We start from the raw sequence: 16,436 nt of genomic DNA, 5'->3' as shown, positions 1-16,436 counted from the left end.
GAGAGTACTAGGAACCAATGACAATACTATTAACCAGTGACAGTACTAGGAACCAGTGACAATATTAGAAACCAGTAACAGTACTAGGAACCAGTGACAATATTAGGAACCAGTGACCGTACTATTAATCAGTGACAGTACTAGAAACCAGTGACAATATTAGAAACCAGTGACAATATTAGAAACCAGTGACAATACAAGAAACCAGTGACCGTACTATTAACCAGTGACAGTACTAGGAACCAGTGACAATACTAGGAATCAGTGACCGTACTATTAACCAGTGACAGTACTAGGAACCAGTGACAATATTAGAAACCAGTGACAGAACTAGGAACCAGTGACACTATTAGAAACCAGTGACCGTACTAGAAACCAGTGACAGTACTAGGAACCAGTGACAATATTAGAAACCAGTGACAATACTAGGAACCAGTGACCGTACTATTAACCAGTGACAGTACTAGGAACCATTGACCGTACTATGAACAAGTAACAATACTCAGAACCAGTGACAATATTAGAAACCATTGACAGTACTAGGAACAAGTAACAATACTCGGAACCAGTGACAGTACTAGGAACCAATGACAATACTATTAACCAGTGACAATATTAGAAACCAGTAACAATACTAGGAACCAGTGACCGTACTATTAACCAGTGACAGTACTAGGAACCAGTGACAATACTAGAAACCAGTGACCGTACTATTAACCAGTGACAGTACTAGGAACCAGTGACAATACTAGGAATCAGTGACCGTACTATTAACCAGTGACAGTACTAGGAACCAGTGACAATATTAGAAACCAGTGACAATATTAGAAACCAGTGACAATACTAGGAACCAGGTACATAACTAGGAACAAGTAACAATACTCAGAACCAGTGACAGTACTAGGAACAAGTCACAATACTCGGAACCAATGACAATCTTAGGAACCAGTGACAATACTAGCTAGGAACCAGTGACAGTACTCGGAACCAGTGACAATACTCGGAACCAGTGACAATATTAGAAACCAGTGACAGTACTAGGAACAAGTAACAATACTCAGAACCAGTGACAGTACTAGGAACAAGTAACAATACTAGGAACCAGTGACAATACTATTAACCAGTGACAATATTAGAAACCAGTGACAGTACTAGGAACAAGTAACAATACTCGGAACCAGTGACAGTACTAGGAACCAGTGACAATACTAGGAACCAATGACAATACTATTAACCAGTGACAGTACTAGGAACCAGTCACAATATTAGAAACCAGTAACAGTACTAGGAACCAGTGACAATATTAGGAACCAGTGACCGTACTATTAATCAGTGACAGTACTAGGAACCATTGACAATATTAGAAACCAGTGACCGTACTATTAACCAGTGACAGTACTATTAACCAGTGACAGTACTATTAACCAGTGACCGTACTATTAACCAGTGACAGTACTAGGAACCAGTGACAATATTAGAAACCAGTGACCGTACTATTAACCAGTGACAGAACTAGGAACCAGTGACAATATTAGAAACCAGTGACCGTACTATTAACCAGTGACAGTACTAGAAACCAGTGACAGTACTAGGAACCAGTGACAATATTAGAAACCAGTGACAATACTAGGAACCAGTGACAATACTAGGAACCAGTGACCGTACTATTAACCAGTGACAGTACTAGGAACCATTGACCGTACTATGAACAAGTAACAATACTCAGAACCAGTGACAATATTAGAAACCATTGACAGTACTAGGAACAAGTAACAATACTCGGAACCAGTGACAGTACTAGGAACCAATGACAATACTATTAACCAGTGACAATATTAGAAACCAGTAACAATACTAGGAACCAGTGACCGTACTATTAACCAGTGACAGTACTAGGAACCAGTGACAATACTAGAAACCAGTGACCGTACTATTAACCAGTGACAATACTAGGAATCAGTCAGTGACCGTACTATTAACCAGTGACAGTACTAGGAACCAGTGACAATATTAGAAACCAGTGACAGTGCTAGGACCCAGTGACAATATTAGAAACCAGTGACAATACTAGGAACCAGTGACCGTACTAGGAACCAGGTACAGTACTAGGAACAAGTAACAATACTCAGAACCAGTGACAGTACTAGGAACCAGTGACAATACTAGGAACCAGGTACAGTACTAGGAACAAGTAACAATACTCAGAACCAGTGACAGTAATAGGAACCAGTGACAGTACTAGGAACAAGTAACAATACTCGGAACCAGTGACAGTACTCGGAACCAGTGACAGTACTAGGAACAAGTAACAATACTCGGAACCAGTAACAATATTAGAAACCAGTGACAATATTAGAAACCAGTGACAGTAGTAGGAACAAGTAACAATACTAGGAACCAGTGACAATACTAGGAATCAGTGACCGTACTATTAATTAGTGACAGTACTAGGAACCAGTGACAATACTATGAACCAGTGACCATACTATTAACCAGTGACAATATTAGAAAACAGTGACAATATTAGAAAACAGTGACAATACTAGCTAGGAACCAGTGACTGTCCTAGGAACAAGTAACAATACTCAGAACCAGTGACAGTACTAGGAACCAGTGACAGTACTAGGAACCAGTGGCAATACTAGAATCCAGTGACAGTACTAGGAACAATTAACAATACTCAGAACCAGTGACAGTACTAGGAACCGGTGACAATATTAGAAACCAGTGACAGTACTCGGAACCAGTGACAATATTAGAAACCAGTGACCGTACTATTAACCAGTGACAGTACTAGGAACCAGTGGCAATACTAGAATCCAGTGACAGTACTAGGAACAATTAACAATACTCAGAACCAGTGACAGTACTAGGAACCGGTGACAATATTAGAAACCAGTGACAATATTAGAAACCAGTGACAGTACTAGGAACAAGTAACAATACTCGGAACCAGTGACAATATTAGAAACCAGTGACCGTACTATTAACCAGTGACAATACTAGCTAGGAACCAGTGACCGTACTAGGAACAAGTAACAATACTCAAAACCAGTGACAGTACTAGGAACCAGTGACAATATTAGAAACCAGTAACAGTACTAGGAACCAGTGACAATACTATTAACCAGTGACAGTACTAGGAACAAGTAACAATACTCAGAACCAGTGACAGTACTAGGAACAAGAAACAATACTCGGAACCAGTGACAGTACTAGGAACCAGTGACAATACTAAGAACCAGTGACAGTACTAGGAACCAATGACAATACTATTAACCAGTGACAGTACTAGGAACCAGTGACAATACTAGAAACCAGTGACCGTACTATTTACCAGTGACAGTACTAGGAATCAGTGACCGTACTATTAACCAGTGACAGTACTAGGAACCAGTGACAATATTAGAAACCAGTGACCGTACTATTAACCAGTGACAGAACTAGGAACCAGTGACAATATTAGAAACCAGTAACCGTACTATTAACCAGTGACAATATTAGAAACCAGTGACAATACTAGGAACCAGTGACCGTACTATTAACCAGTGACAGTACTAGGAACCATTGACCGTACTAGGAACAAGTAACAATACTCAGAACCAGTGACAATATTAGAAACCATTGACAGTACTAGGAACAAGTAACAATACTCGGAACCAGTGACAGTACTAGGAACCAATGACAATACTATTAACCAGTGACAATATTAGAAAAAAGTGACAATACTAGGAACCAGTGACCGTACTATTAACCAGTGACAATATTAGAAACCAGTGACAATACTAGGAACCAGTGACAATATTAGAAACCAGTGACCGTACTAGGAACCAATGACAATACTAGAAACCAATGACAATACTAGAAACCAGTGACAATACTAGGAACCAGTGACAATACTAGCTAGGAATCAGTGACCGTACTATTAACCAGTGACAGTACTAGGAACCAGTGACAATATTAGAAACCAGTGATAATACTAGAAACCAGTGACCGTACTATTAACCAGTGACAGTACTAGGAATCAGTGACCGTACTATTAACCAGTGACAATATTAGAAACCAGTGACAATACTAGGAATCAGTGACCGTACTATTAACCAGTGACAATATTAGAAACCAGTGACAATACTAGGAACCATTGACCGTACTAGGAACAAGTAACAATACTCAGAACCAGTGACAATATTAGAAACCATTGACAGTACTAGGAACAAGTAACAATACTCGGAACCAGTGACAGTACTAGGAACCAATGACAATACTATTAACCAGTGACAATATTAGAAAAAAGTGACAATACTAGGAACCAGTGACCGTACTATTAACCAGTGACAATATTAGAAACCAGTGACAATACTAGGAACCAGTGACAATATTAGAAACCAGGGACAATACTAGCTAGGAACCAGTGACCGTACTAGGAACCAGGTACAGTACTAGGAACCAGTGACAATACTAGAAACCAGTGACAATACTAGAAACCAGTGACAATATTATAAACCAGTGACAATATTAGAAACCAGTGACAATACTAGCTAGGAATCAGTGACCGTACTATTAACCAGTGACAGTACTAGGAACCAGTGACAATATTAGAAACCAGTGATAATACTAGAAACCAGTGACAGTACTATTAACCAGTGACAATACTAGGAATCAGTGACCGTACTATTAACCAGTGACAGTACTAGGAACCAGTGACAATATTAGAAACCAGTGACAGTACTCGGAACCAGTGACAATACTCGGAACCAGTGACAGTACTAGGAACCAGTGACAATATTTATTTATTTATTACCAGTTATTTATATAGCGCACACATATTCCGCAGCACTTTACAGAGATTATCTGGCCATTCACATCAGTCCCTGCTCCAGGGGAGCTTACAATCTATATTCCCTATCACATGCGCACACACATATTAGAAACCAGTGATAGTACTAAGAACCAGTGATAGTACTAGGAACCAGTGACAGTACTAGGAACCAGTGACAATATTAGAAACCAGTGACAGTACTAGGAACCAGTGACAGTACTAGGAACCAGGGACAATATTAGAAACCAGTGACAGTACTAGGAACCAGTGACAATATTAGAAACCAGTGACAATATTAGAAACCAGTGACAGTACTAGGAACCAGTGACAGTACTAGGAACCAGTGACAATATTAGAAACCAGTGACAGTACTAGGAACCAGTGACTATATTAGAAACCAGTGACAGTACTAGGAACCAGTGACAATATTAGGAACCAATGACAGTACTAGGAACCAGTGACAATATTAGGAACCAGTGACAATATTAGGAACCAGTGACAGTACTAGGAACCAGTGACAATATTAGAAACCAGTGACAGTACTCGGAACCAGTGACAGTACTAGGAACCAGTGACAATATTAGGAACCAGTGATAGTACTAGGAACCAGTGACAATATTAGGAACCAGTGATAGTACTAGGAACCAGTGACAGTACTAGGAACCAGTGAGCATATTGGTTCCCGTGTGTAGAGAGAGATAACACTTAGTTGGACAAACAAGCCAGCACATAAAGGTTTATGTCAATCAGTGCTGCAGATTCGCAGGCAGCCTCTCAGGCTGTGTTATAGCTAGAGGACACAAATCCGTATAAGACCCCTGCTGGGGTTCTTGTTAGAGTAGGTTACTGTAGGAAATCTGTGTGTATACTGTAATGGTGCACCATGTTCCAGGTGTAATCACTGACATATATCATCTGTCTATATGAAGCGTAGTGGATGAGTCACCTGTCGGGCAGATGCTTGTATTGACATTGGCGTTCTGCTGAATCTGTCCGCTGTACCTGACTATGGATTGTAGATATATGTCACTGATAATGCCTGGGAGCCAGATCGCCATTAGGATACAGATTCTTCAGTCGTTACCCTGCTCGTTAAGCTAGATGTGGAAAACATGTCTTCATAACCAAAGCGCAAATGATACTTCACTGTACAGACCTATCGTTCACATTGCATTCATTTACATGGCAACACAGAGAGCTGGAATGTTGCATCCAAAGCCATCAACGGAACATTACCAGACAGTAAATAAGAGGAATATACCGTATCATAGGCTGCATGCACATTTTACCTCCCCCCCTCCCCTCCCCTCCCCTCCCCCAAGTCACTTTAATGATTTGTTTTGTTGTAATTATTGGAAGCGGAGAAGAACCCTCATCACAAGATAATTGGATTCAGCAATACGCCAGCATTTTGTTTTGTTAAATTAAGGACAGTGAATTTCGTTTTTCTGCGCAAATCGGCAACATGTCATTATTTGTAGTGACAGCGTTACTTCATGTCCAGTATTACAGACCTATTCTTGTTCCAGGATATAGGAAAACAGTATAGGTCCTACAAATGGATGCTGTAAAGTTATAGTGTATCTGTGTTCTGTTTGGAACCCTTGCGCCCCCTAGCTTGTGGCCATTGTAATGATTATCGTCTGTATGGACGTCCGTCCCACGACTTGCTGGTAGGGTTTTGGTTTTTTTTGTTCTTTTGCAGAACTCGTTAATCATTACAAGATCACAGTCATCAATTTTCCAGGCTGAATTTTTCATTTCTTTAACACGGGAGCGTTTGAATAATGATTTGTCTGCTGCACGCACCTCTGTTGGCCCAATCTCACTACCTCTCTCATCATCAGCTCATCATTAACACCCCCGCCCTCTGCCGTCTCTCACCTGCTGCTTCCTGAACTTGTTTCCTAGCGATTTGCCAAACCTAACCTGTGTCCTGTTCCCCTGCGAGGAAAGCCTTTATCTGTAGTAGGGATGCGTCCGCGATGGACCATATATGATACAAAGACACAATTAACTCTATACACTCCCCTTAAAGGACCAGGGGTAAATAGTACAATTAATATAATACACGTTGTACAGCACTAACTTGACATTCTCTTACTGATCTGCTTGAAAGTTCAGTATAGTATTATTTTCTCTGATGTAAGCAGCCAATGCTACATTTCAATTACAAGGTTGAGACTGCAGTCTGTTGAGCTGCTGGACAGTCATTGACCATTCTTTCGAGTAGGAATACACTTGTTTCACTCACTGATGGCACATAGAGCATAGATAGAGAAGCACCACCAATTTAATGTCAACCCGATGAAGAGGGCTGAAAAAGCTTGATGGACTTTTTTAGTTAAATACAAAACTTCAGATATTTCAGGTGCAATTTTCGGCTAGGTAAAGCACATACAGAGAGATTATTATTTATTTTTCTTTTATAAATAAAAAATTTTAAGGTTTCAAAAAGTGGGTGGTGTGGGGCAAGTACTTCTATACTTTGCAATCAACTTATAAGCACATCATACAAATGCTGAGATCTTTGGCTGATAAAAGGAGGGCCACCTGAGCAGCTCTAGGGTTGTGGGAGTCGGGTCTGGGAGGGTTAGTACAGGATCCAGTGGACTCCTATGCTTTTCTAGGAGTCCCGGTTACAGGAGTCAGGTCTAGGAGTGGGAAGTACAGGCTCCAGGCGCATCCTGAGCAGCTTATTTACTAACAAATAATTTTTTTTAAGATTGTTTTTTTAAATGTTAGCAAATGTGCAATTTAGCCCCTGAAACACATCGATTCTGATTGATTTAAAATCGTTTAATATTGACCTTTAGTGATTTACCCCTAGGGGTCCAGGTTGTGGGAGTAGGGCTTAGGAGAGGTAGGACAGGATCCAGTCGCCTCCTGCATTGTTCTACGGGTCTTGGTAGCGGGTGTCGGGTCTAAGAAGGGAAAGTACAGACTTCAGGCACCTTCTGAGCAGCCTTAGGGTTCCCAGCTGTGGGTGTCGGGTCTAAGTGGTGTACTACAGTCTCCAGATGCCTCCTGAGCAGCCTTAGGGTTCCCGGCTGTGGGAGTCAGGTCTAAGTGGTGTACTACAGTATCCAGATGCCTCCTTAGCAGCCTTTGGGTTCCCGGCTGTGGGAGTCAGGTCTAGGAGGTGTTCTACAGTCTCCAGATGCCTCATGAGCAGCCTTAGGGTTCCCGGCTGTGGGAGTCGGGTCTAAGAGGTGTACTACAGTCTCCAGATGCCTCCTGAGCAGCTTTAGGGGGTCCCAGTTGCGGGTGTCTGGTCTAGGAGAGGGTAGTGCAGGCTCTATGCTCCTCCTGACCAGATCTAGGTGTCTCCATTATAGGATTTGGGTCTAAGTGGAGGGAGTAAAGGCTTCAAGTGCCTCCTGAGCAGCTCTGTGGGGTTCTGGTTGTGGGTGTTAGGTTTAGAAGAAGAAGCACTGGCTCCAAGATCCATTAGACAGGAATAGGCCACAGGAGGTAAGAGAATGCCTGACGACAATTGTGAATGACACACAATTAAAGAGAGTGTATGTATTCCTTTGCTGGTATGTCAATCCATGCACTGCGGGCCTGGGCCAGTGTCCAACAGTGTTTCAGTTCCCAAGAAAGATCTACTGATGTAATAAAGTGTTTAGGGAGTGGTGATGCTTACACTCAGTCATAAGAGGCAACTTTCTGAAGTTATTGTGGGTGCTGACATGCCATCCACCATGTGACTCACAAATATACATGGAGATGACTGCGGGCAGTGCAAACATTGGGAGGGCTCAAGCAGCCACAGAGCTAAGCTTCTACTATGCACTTGATAACCATTACTATAATATGTTCAGCATGGTGGCACAGTGGTCAGCATGACTGCTTCATATCACCGGGGTCATGGGTTTGAATCCAACCAGGGCCCTATCTGTGTTGAGTTAGTATGTTCTCTCCTTGTGTGTCTGTTTTTTCTCCGAGTACTCTATTTTTCATCCCACGCTCCAAAGTCATACCGTTAAGCTAATTAGCTTTTGTGTGTATGTGATGAGGAATATTGGTGGCGAGCTCCACTGGGAGCCATTTCACTTGTAAGTTGTGAACAATAGTCTGTCTTTATCTAATTGTGTCCATGGTTGTAAAGGGTTGGGTACGAGATGCCGGTGCTCAGGATCACAACAAAACCTAACCCTGCAGCCTAACCCTAACCCTCCCACCCCGCAGCCTAAACGTAACCCTCCCACCCCGCAGCCTAAACCTAATCCTCCCACCCCGCAGCCTAAACCTAACCCTCCCACCCCGCAGCCTAAACCTAATCCTCCCACCCCGCAGCCTAAACCTAATCCTCCCACCCCGCAGCCTAAACCTAACCCTCCCACCCCGCAGCCTAAACCTAACCCTCCCACCCCGCAGCCTAAACCTAATCCTCCCACCCCGCAGCCTAACCCTAACCCTCCCACCCCGCAGCCTAACCCTCCCACCCCGCAGCCCAACCCTAACTCTCCTACCCCACAGCGTAACCCTAACCCTCCAACCCCGCAGCCTAACCCTAACCCTCCAACCCCGCAGCCTAAACCTAATCCTCCCACCCGCAGCCTAACCCTAACCCTCCCACCCCGCAGCCTAAACCTAATCATCCCACCCCGCAGACTAAACCTAATCCTCCCACCCCGCAGCCTAAGCCTAACCCTCCCACCCCGCAGCCTAAGCCTAACCCTCCCACCCCGCAGCCTAACCCTAACCCTCCAACCCCGCAGCCTAACCCTAACCCTCCCACCCCGCAGCCTAAACCTAACCCTCCCTCCCTGCAGCCTAACCCTAATCCTCCCACCCCGCAGCCTAAACCTAATCCTCCCATCCCGCAGCCTAAACCTAATCCTCCCACCCCGCAGCCTAAACCTAATCCTCCCACCCCGCAGCCTAACCCTCCCACCCCGCAGCCTAAACCTAACCCTCCCACCCCGCAGCCTAAACCTAACCCTCCCACCCCGCAGCCTAAACCTAACCCTCCCACCCCGCAGCCTAACCCTCCCACCCCGCAGCCTAACCCTCCCACCCCGCAGACTAAACCTAATCCTCCCACCCCGCAGCCTAACCCTAACCCTCCCACCCCGCAGCCTAACCCTAACCCCCCCACCCCGCAGCCCAACCCTAACCCTCCCACCCCGCAGCCTAAACCTAACCCTCCCACCCCGCAGCCTAAACCTAACCCTCCCACCCCGCAGCCTAAACCTAACCCTCCCACCCCGCAGCCTAAACATAACCCTCCCACCCCGCAGCTTAAACCTAACCCTCCCACCCCGCAGCCTAAACATAACCTCCCCTCCAGTGGAGTTACCATTTAAAATGGTCCAGGTTACTACAGCAATGGAAGTCATTCATGAGCCGGACAATAATAATGCAAAGTTTCACTGTCCAGTGAGTAGCAGAGAATGTGGCTCATTACAGGCTTTACAGGCCTTCCCCATCCTCCTCCTGGTAATTATTCTGCCAAGGTGTCCTTGGAACACCGGCATACAATCTATTGAGCTTTCTCAGGCCCATATGTGCTAGATTTGCAGCATGGGATATAGTGTAGCAGTAAAAGGCTCTGAACGCTCCAGGAAGCTGCCAGTCGGGGCATGACAAGTGTGTTTAAACATGCATCGTGTTGACTGTTGTCCAGCAGCGTGACCGCTAACTGATTACTGCTTTCTGCTACTGCATCTCAGTGCTTTTCATTTTCTAGCTATGTATTTGCAGCGTCTGGCTCTGTGACATGAAGCAGGCCTGTAAGACAGTGTATCAGATGCAGCATTGCTGATGGATAAAGTCCCAAATTTCACATAGTCATTCCAACTGGTCTTCATGTAAATTTGGTACCATTTGTACAACAGTAATATTAGGGGCCTGATTCAAACCCGGTCGCTAGATGCGTACGCTCGTTCTCAGTGTATGCAAATTTGGCACACACCCCGCAAGGCAGGTGATCACATGGCATGGCATAAGCACGCCCACTATGTCTTGGCGTTTGTTCACTTTCTATATGCAGACGCCCACCAGCCTGTCTTAAGACGCCCACGTCATCTCCAGGAAGTGTATGTAACCATCGGTACATCGGGTACCATCAGGGGCATTCACAGCGCTTGAGGTTGACCATTCCCTGCCGCAAGCACTGTGAGCACTTCAGTGTAAAAACCAGCCAGGTGACGTGTACTATGACACTGCCTGTTAATTATGCACGCCTCTGAAACGGCGTTTGGACACTCAGACACGCCTGCGTACGCACCTCCACTCCCGTTTCTAGTGGCCAGCTCCTGTTACCACCCATAAACGGCCTCTCCTGTCACTCATTGTACGGTATAATCACTATGTATTATGGGGATGTACATCGTATTCATCGTTTGGCAGTAAGAGTCTAGGGAATGGGTATGAAATACCGCCGGCGGTTCGATTCCAGTCAGCGGCAGCCCGACAGGAGCAGAGTGCGACGCAGCGGAAGCCCAACAGCGCTGGAAATCCCAATCGTGGATAGGTAAGTATCCACTAACCTAACCCTCCTTGGGGGTGCCTAACGCTAACCACACCCTTCCCCGCTATCTAAACCTAAGTCCCCCGGGGGGGTGCCTAACCCTAAGTCCCCCCCGGGGGTGCCTAACCCTCCCTCCCCCTAGCCTAACCCTCCCGGGGGGGTGCCTAACCCTAAGTTCCCCCCGGGAGCCCTAAACCTAACCCTCCCCCCCCCCCCCCCCGCAGCTGACCGCTCGCGGCGCCCGGCATCACTACGGTCGTGATGCCGGGCGCCGGTCTCCCGGCGTCGGGGAAATGCGGGCGTCTACATCTAGACGCCCGGCATTTCACCCATGCCCGGGATAAGACAGTCGGGAAGCCGGCTGCCGGTATATAGGCAGTCGGCTTCCCGAGTCTAGTGATCTGCACCCAGGATCTCCCGTACATATGTGCAATGTACATTAGATGTCACTTTAATTCGTATAGTACGAGGGGTTATTGCAGTTTGTTCTTCTTCCTGATACGTTTTAAACAGCAGCTTCTGTGATGTTATTTTTTTTTTATCTGACATATTGTGTGTGTCTGCACCTCCAGATAAGTGCGCTGGGTAGAAGATGACCTTTTAGTGTGGGGGTGGGAGATTTGGTTTTGTATCTTTATATGGCAGACACGTTGATATCCTATTATTGTGAAGGGTACAAAGGTCTGACATCACAGTTCACAGAGAAACTCTCGGGTCGTAAAGATTACTCTGCGCAGTCAGGGAGGTCACCTCAATCCAGCGAGGTGAGCAGGTGTCGTAGACACGAGCTGCGGGAGTACTGTGTTATTACTGCAATCCTTTAAGTGCACCAAAACCCGCATCACATGATTGGACAATGCAGGTTTACTAAGGATATTGGGCCTGAGTCGGACGCAAGTCCTAATGCAAATACATCCGATCGGATATCTGCAAGCAAGCGCATGAGCCATAGAAAGCAATTGCTGACTGCGCAATGTGCCTCGCAGTGCATATGTGCACAGACGGAGATTGAAAGTGCGATGGGTTGATCCGTACGCTGGCGGATCACGGTTTATGTTTAATGGGCGTATCTGGGCAGCTAACACGCGATCGCACAGTACTCCTCCATATCGTGGAAGCGTCACGAGTGTGTAGACGGACTTCTGTGGTTGGCTCTGGCGTGCGCACTGAGATTTGGCGCCTATTTCAGACGGTTCTTTTGCACCCAGCATGAGGTGGATGTAAAGCCGCGTACACACAGAACGATATGCTCCATGAGCGATATCGTTCAGCGTTGTCCCCTCACCTGCTGGGCTCAATGTCATTCCCGACATTGAGCATACACACTAAACGATATCGTTAACGATATCGTTTAGTGACGTCACCGGCTGCATCCCTGAACTTGCAGAATCTGACGATAGCGTCAGATTGGCCTGCAAGTGCGGCCGATGAAAGATATTGTTAACGATCCGCGGGAGCGCGCATCGTTAACACTGTCTTGCATACACTCGATATTGAACTGTATGAACGATATCGTTCACTTCATCGGCCCATGTGTATGTGGCTTAAGTCCCGATTAATAATGATAACGTTTGCGGACGGAAAAATAATGGACGGCCCGGCCTTCCGCATGAAGGCGCACTGATATTCGGCATAGATGGGCACATGTTCGTTTTAGCATATGGTCGCAAGCAAGCTGCTCCAGCCGTACAAAGCAGAGGCCGCAGACACTTCCAATTCAGAATCGGGCTATAGTCACCATGTTTTGTAAAATTATTATAATTTTAGTAAGTTTTTGTTTGTATGGCGTAATACTGCACAGCGCCAGATATTAGGAAAATACATAATAAATGACACAGGGTGTACAAGGTAGACGGGCAGGTGCAATAGAACATGAGGAGGGCCGTCCCTCTCTCTGCTTGTTGGAGGGAGGCATTGATACTAACCACTGTGCCATCGTGCATCTAGGTTATAGTACGATGACGAGATGTGTGTTGTAGATAGATTATAGCTGTTGCATTAACTATTATTAATGTTGGTCAATAAATTTAGGACTGTATCTATTTGAACTATATTAAAGCACAACGTAATTAGAGTGTACATCACCATAGGCTTTTTATAGGTTGTATAATAGGGATACAGTCAAAATACCGACGCCGAAATCTAGACAGACTTAGGGTTAGGTTTAGGGTGCAGGGAGGGAGGGTTAGGTTTAGGCACCCCTGGGTGGAGGTTAGAGTTAGGCACCACCCCGGAAAGGTTAGGTTTAGGGTGTGGGGAGGGGGAGGGGTTAGGTTTAGGCACCACCGGGGGAGGTTAGGGTTAGCCACCACTAAGGGAGGGTTAGGGGGGGAGAGGGGAGGGTTAGGGTACTTTCCAGCCCAAGTCAGGATTTTCAGCGTTCAGGCTTGCGGCATCGGGGTTTTGACAGACGGCTTCCCGGCCGTCAGCATTTCATACCCTGCCCCCACTCTATGGAATGCCTTACCACGCACAATACGTCTTTCCTCTAGTCTCCAATCCTTCAAGCGATCCCTAAAAACTCACCTCTTCAGGCAAGCTTATCAGATCCCAGAACCACCCACATAACCTTAATAGCTTCCATGTCTTATTACATCCCCTCTCACAGTCCACACACAACCTCACACATCGTCTTTCTCTCACATCCTCATGACATTTGGCCGACATTCCGGTGTGACTGGATCATGCAACTCTGCATTCTGGCTGGACCAAAATGCAATATATAGCACCTATCCTTGTGTATCAATGCCTATTTCCCTATAGATTGTAAGCTTGCGAGCAGGGCCTTCCTACCTATATATCTGTCTGTTATTACCCAGTTTTGTCCTATTAATGTTTACAATTGTAAAGCGCAACGGAATATGCTGCGCTATATAAGAAACTGTTGTTAATAATAAAAAAATAATGCCCTGTATAATATATACTTATATAAAGTAGAATTCAAGGGAACAAATCCTTTCTCCTGATATATTCACCAGGATGAGATTATTATTATTATTGTTATATTTACATGGCTCCACTAGGTGTCTGCAGCGCTGTACAGATCTCCGTAGCTTAGCCAGGGCCTTGCGGGGGCTCCTCCTCTGGGGGTCCCTGACTGGCTGGCTGGGTTATCGGTGTTTAATCCTTTAGTGCTGCTATGACGCACTCTAATAAGCATATACACAAGAAAACACCGCTGCAAGTATATAAATCACATGTTAAATTGCATTTGCAAATGCTTCCCTTTTGAAAAGGTCAATAAATGAATTTCCCTTTAGGCTTATTTAAGCTTTTAAAATGAGAATCAAAGTAATTTAAACCATATTTAGGAAAGTAATGGATTATCATTTTCTGTCTCTTTACAGTACTGGAGAAGATAAATGCGACTATTTCCTGCTCAGCGTCCAAAACAAGAGAAACTGGAAAGTGCATTCACAGCAAAGAGTGTTTTCCAGGCTACAGAGAATATTTTCCCCCAAACCAAGTATTCAGCCGTACGCGGCACGCCTTACATAAACCGCATACATCTTATGTATGACTATAGTGCCAGCGCTCTGGCAAATCTATTTCAGTGGAGAAGATGAGGATACTGAGGCTGAATGTAAAGGATGAGCCGGATACAGAAGACGTATGGAGTTACGGAGATAATGCGGACTCCTCTGTTGTTTGCACGTCATGACGAGAACAATCTGCTTACCTCCAACGTTCTAACAGGCCTCGGCCAGATACCTGGAGACAATTTACAGTATGACCCTCTGAAATCTCTTATCTGTTAATGGGCGCCATTAAATATTAACCAGTGGTAGTCATAAACCAGGAGTCTATGATGGCTCATGTAAACAGGAAATGCACCGCCGTACTCGGCATCCGTCTGCGAGGACGATAGACATCATAAATTCTGTATAATACCCACAATGATCACGGTCGTCTTTTATTTTATGTCGGTCAAAATGGAGTTATACCGAACTACGGCATTTATTCATTTTCTGTGATATTTATGTTGTGTGTGTCTTCCTCTCAAATTTGTAGGGTAAAACGTTGATCCACAAATACCTAAAAATTAACTCTTCATGTTTCCAGGGCAGAATCTCATTTCAGAGGTTTTTTGAATATTTCTCAATAATGTACAAATGTGTCCTTACGGCATTCAGTATGAATCATCACCGGCCACATGGCAACGTGAGGCCGACAGAGGAGGAAATCCTGATCATCCCTAAGGTAAGTATAAACTAATCTAATTCTACCCCCTAACCCTCCTTTAGGGTGCCTAACCCTAACCTCTCCCCCTGTGCCTAACCCTAATCCCCCCCTTCCCCGCCGCCTAAACCTAAGTCCCCCGAGGGGTGCCTAACCCTAACCTCCCCCCTGGGTGTGCCTAACCCTCCCTCCCCCTAGCCTAACCCTAACCTCCCAGGGGGGTGCCTAACCCTAAGCCCCCCCGGGTGCCCCTAACCTAACCCTCCCCCCCTCGGCTGTCCACGGCCAGCGCCCAACATCACTCTGATCGGGATGCCGGGCGCGGGTCTCACGGCGTCAGTTAAATGACAGGCATCTAGATTTAGATGCCTGTGATTTAACCCTCACCGGGATTAAGTAGTAGGGAAGCCGGCTGTCGGCATTGCAACGGCCAGCTTCCTAAACGTATACCGTCCTTACGGTATGCAGTCGTGAGGCCAATGGTCTAAATGCCGACCGTCGGCATCCCGACTGTCTAATCCCAGCAAAGGTCTAACGCCAGGCGTTGATATCCCGACACCTGTCATTTTACCTATGCCGGGAGCCCGACGCCCGGCATCCCGATCGAAGGCAAGCCGGGCACGGAAAGCCGCGAGGGGGGGGGGGGGGTTAGGTTAGGGGCTCCCAGGGGGGACTTGGGGTTATCTTTAGGCACTTGGGGTGGAGGTTAGGGCTAGGCACCTATAAGGGAGGGTTGGGGGTTAGGTTAGTTAGTACTTATCTTAGCTGCTGTCGGGATCTTCACTGGTGCCGGTCTTCCGGCGTCGGGATTTGATTAAATCATACCGATTCCGTCCTTACACATCTTGGCTGGAAACGCGCCAGATCTCTTAACACTGTATAGTGATGTGTAGTCACAATGTGCTGATTAATTAGATATGCAACATTTGTAGATCTGTGATGTGACTGAGCCCCTGA

General features: G+C 45.7%; 1 protein-coding gene across 3 annotated transcripts in view; it reads left to right on the top strand.

Annotated features, from left to right (window-relative positions):
- The window catches only part of PIK3C3 (phosphatidylinositol 3-kinase catalytic subunit type 3), a 242,291-nt gene extending 227,094 nt beyond the window's left edge, over positions 1–15,197 (top strand). For all 3 annotated transcript variants that reach the window (XM_088476575.1, XM_088476574.1, XM_088476573.1), the window contains one exon: positions 14,648–15,197. In XM_088476575.1, the coding sequence (XP_088332701.1) occupies positions 14,648–14,662 (15 nt within the window). In that variant the 3' untranslated portion in view covers positions 14,663–15,197. The remainder of the gene's footprint in view (positions 1–14,647) is intronic.
- Positions 15,198–16,436: the final 1,239 nt, after the last annotated feature.

This window comes from Taudactylus pleione, unplaced genomic scaffold (assembly GCF_031769625.1).
Source record: "Taudactylus pleione unplaced genomic scaffold, aTauple2 ptg000189l, whole genome shotgun sequence".
Lineage (NCBI taxonomy): Eukaryota > Metazoa > Chordata > Amphibia > Anura > Myobatrachidae > Taudactylus > Taudactylus pleione.
Note: the sequence above shows the minus strand (reverse complement) of the source record. Positions and strands in the feature narration are given on the sequence as shown.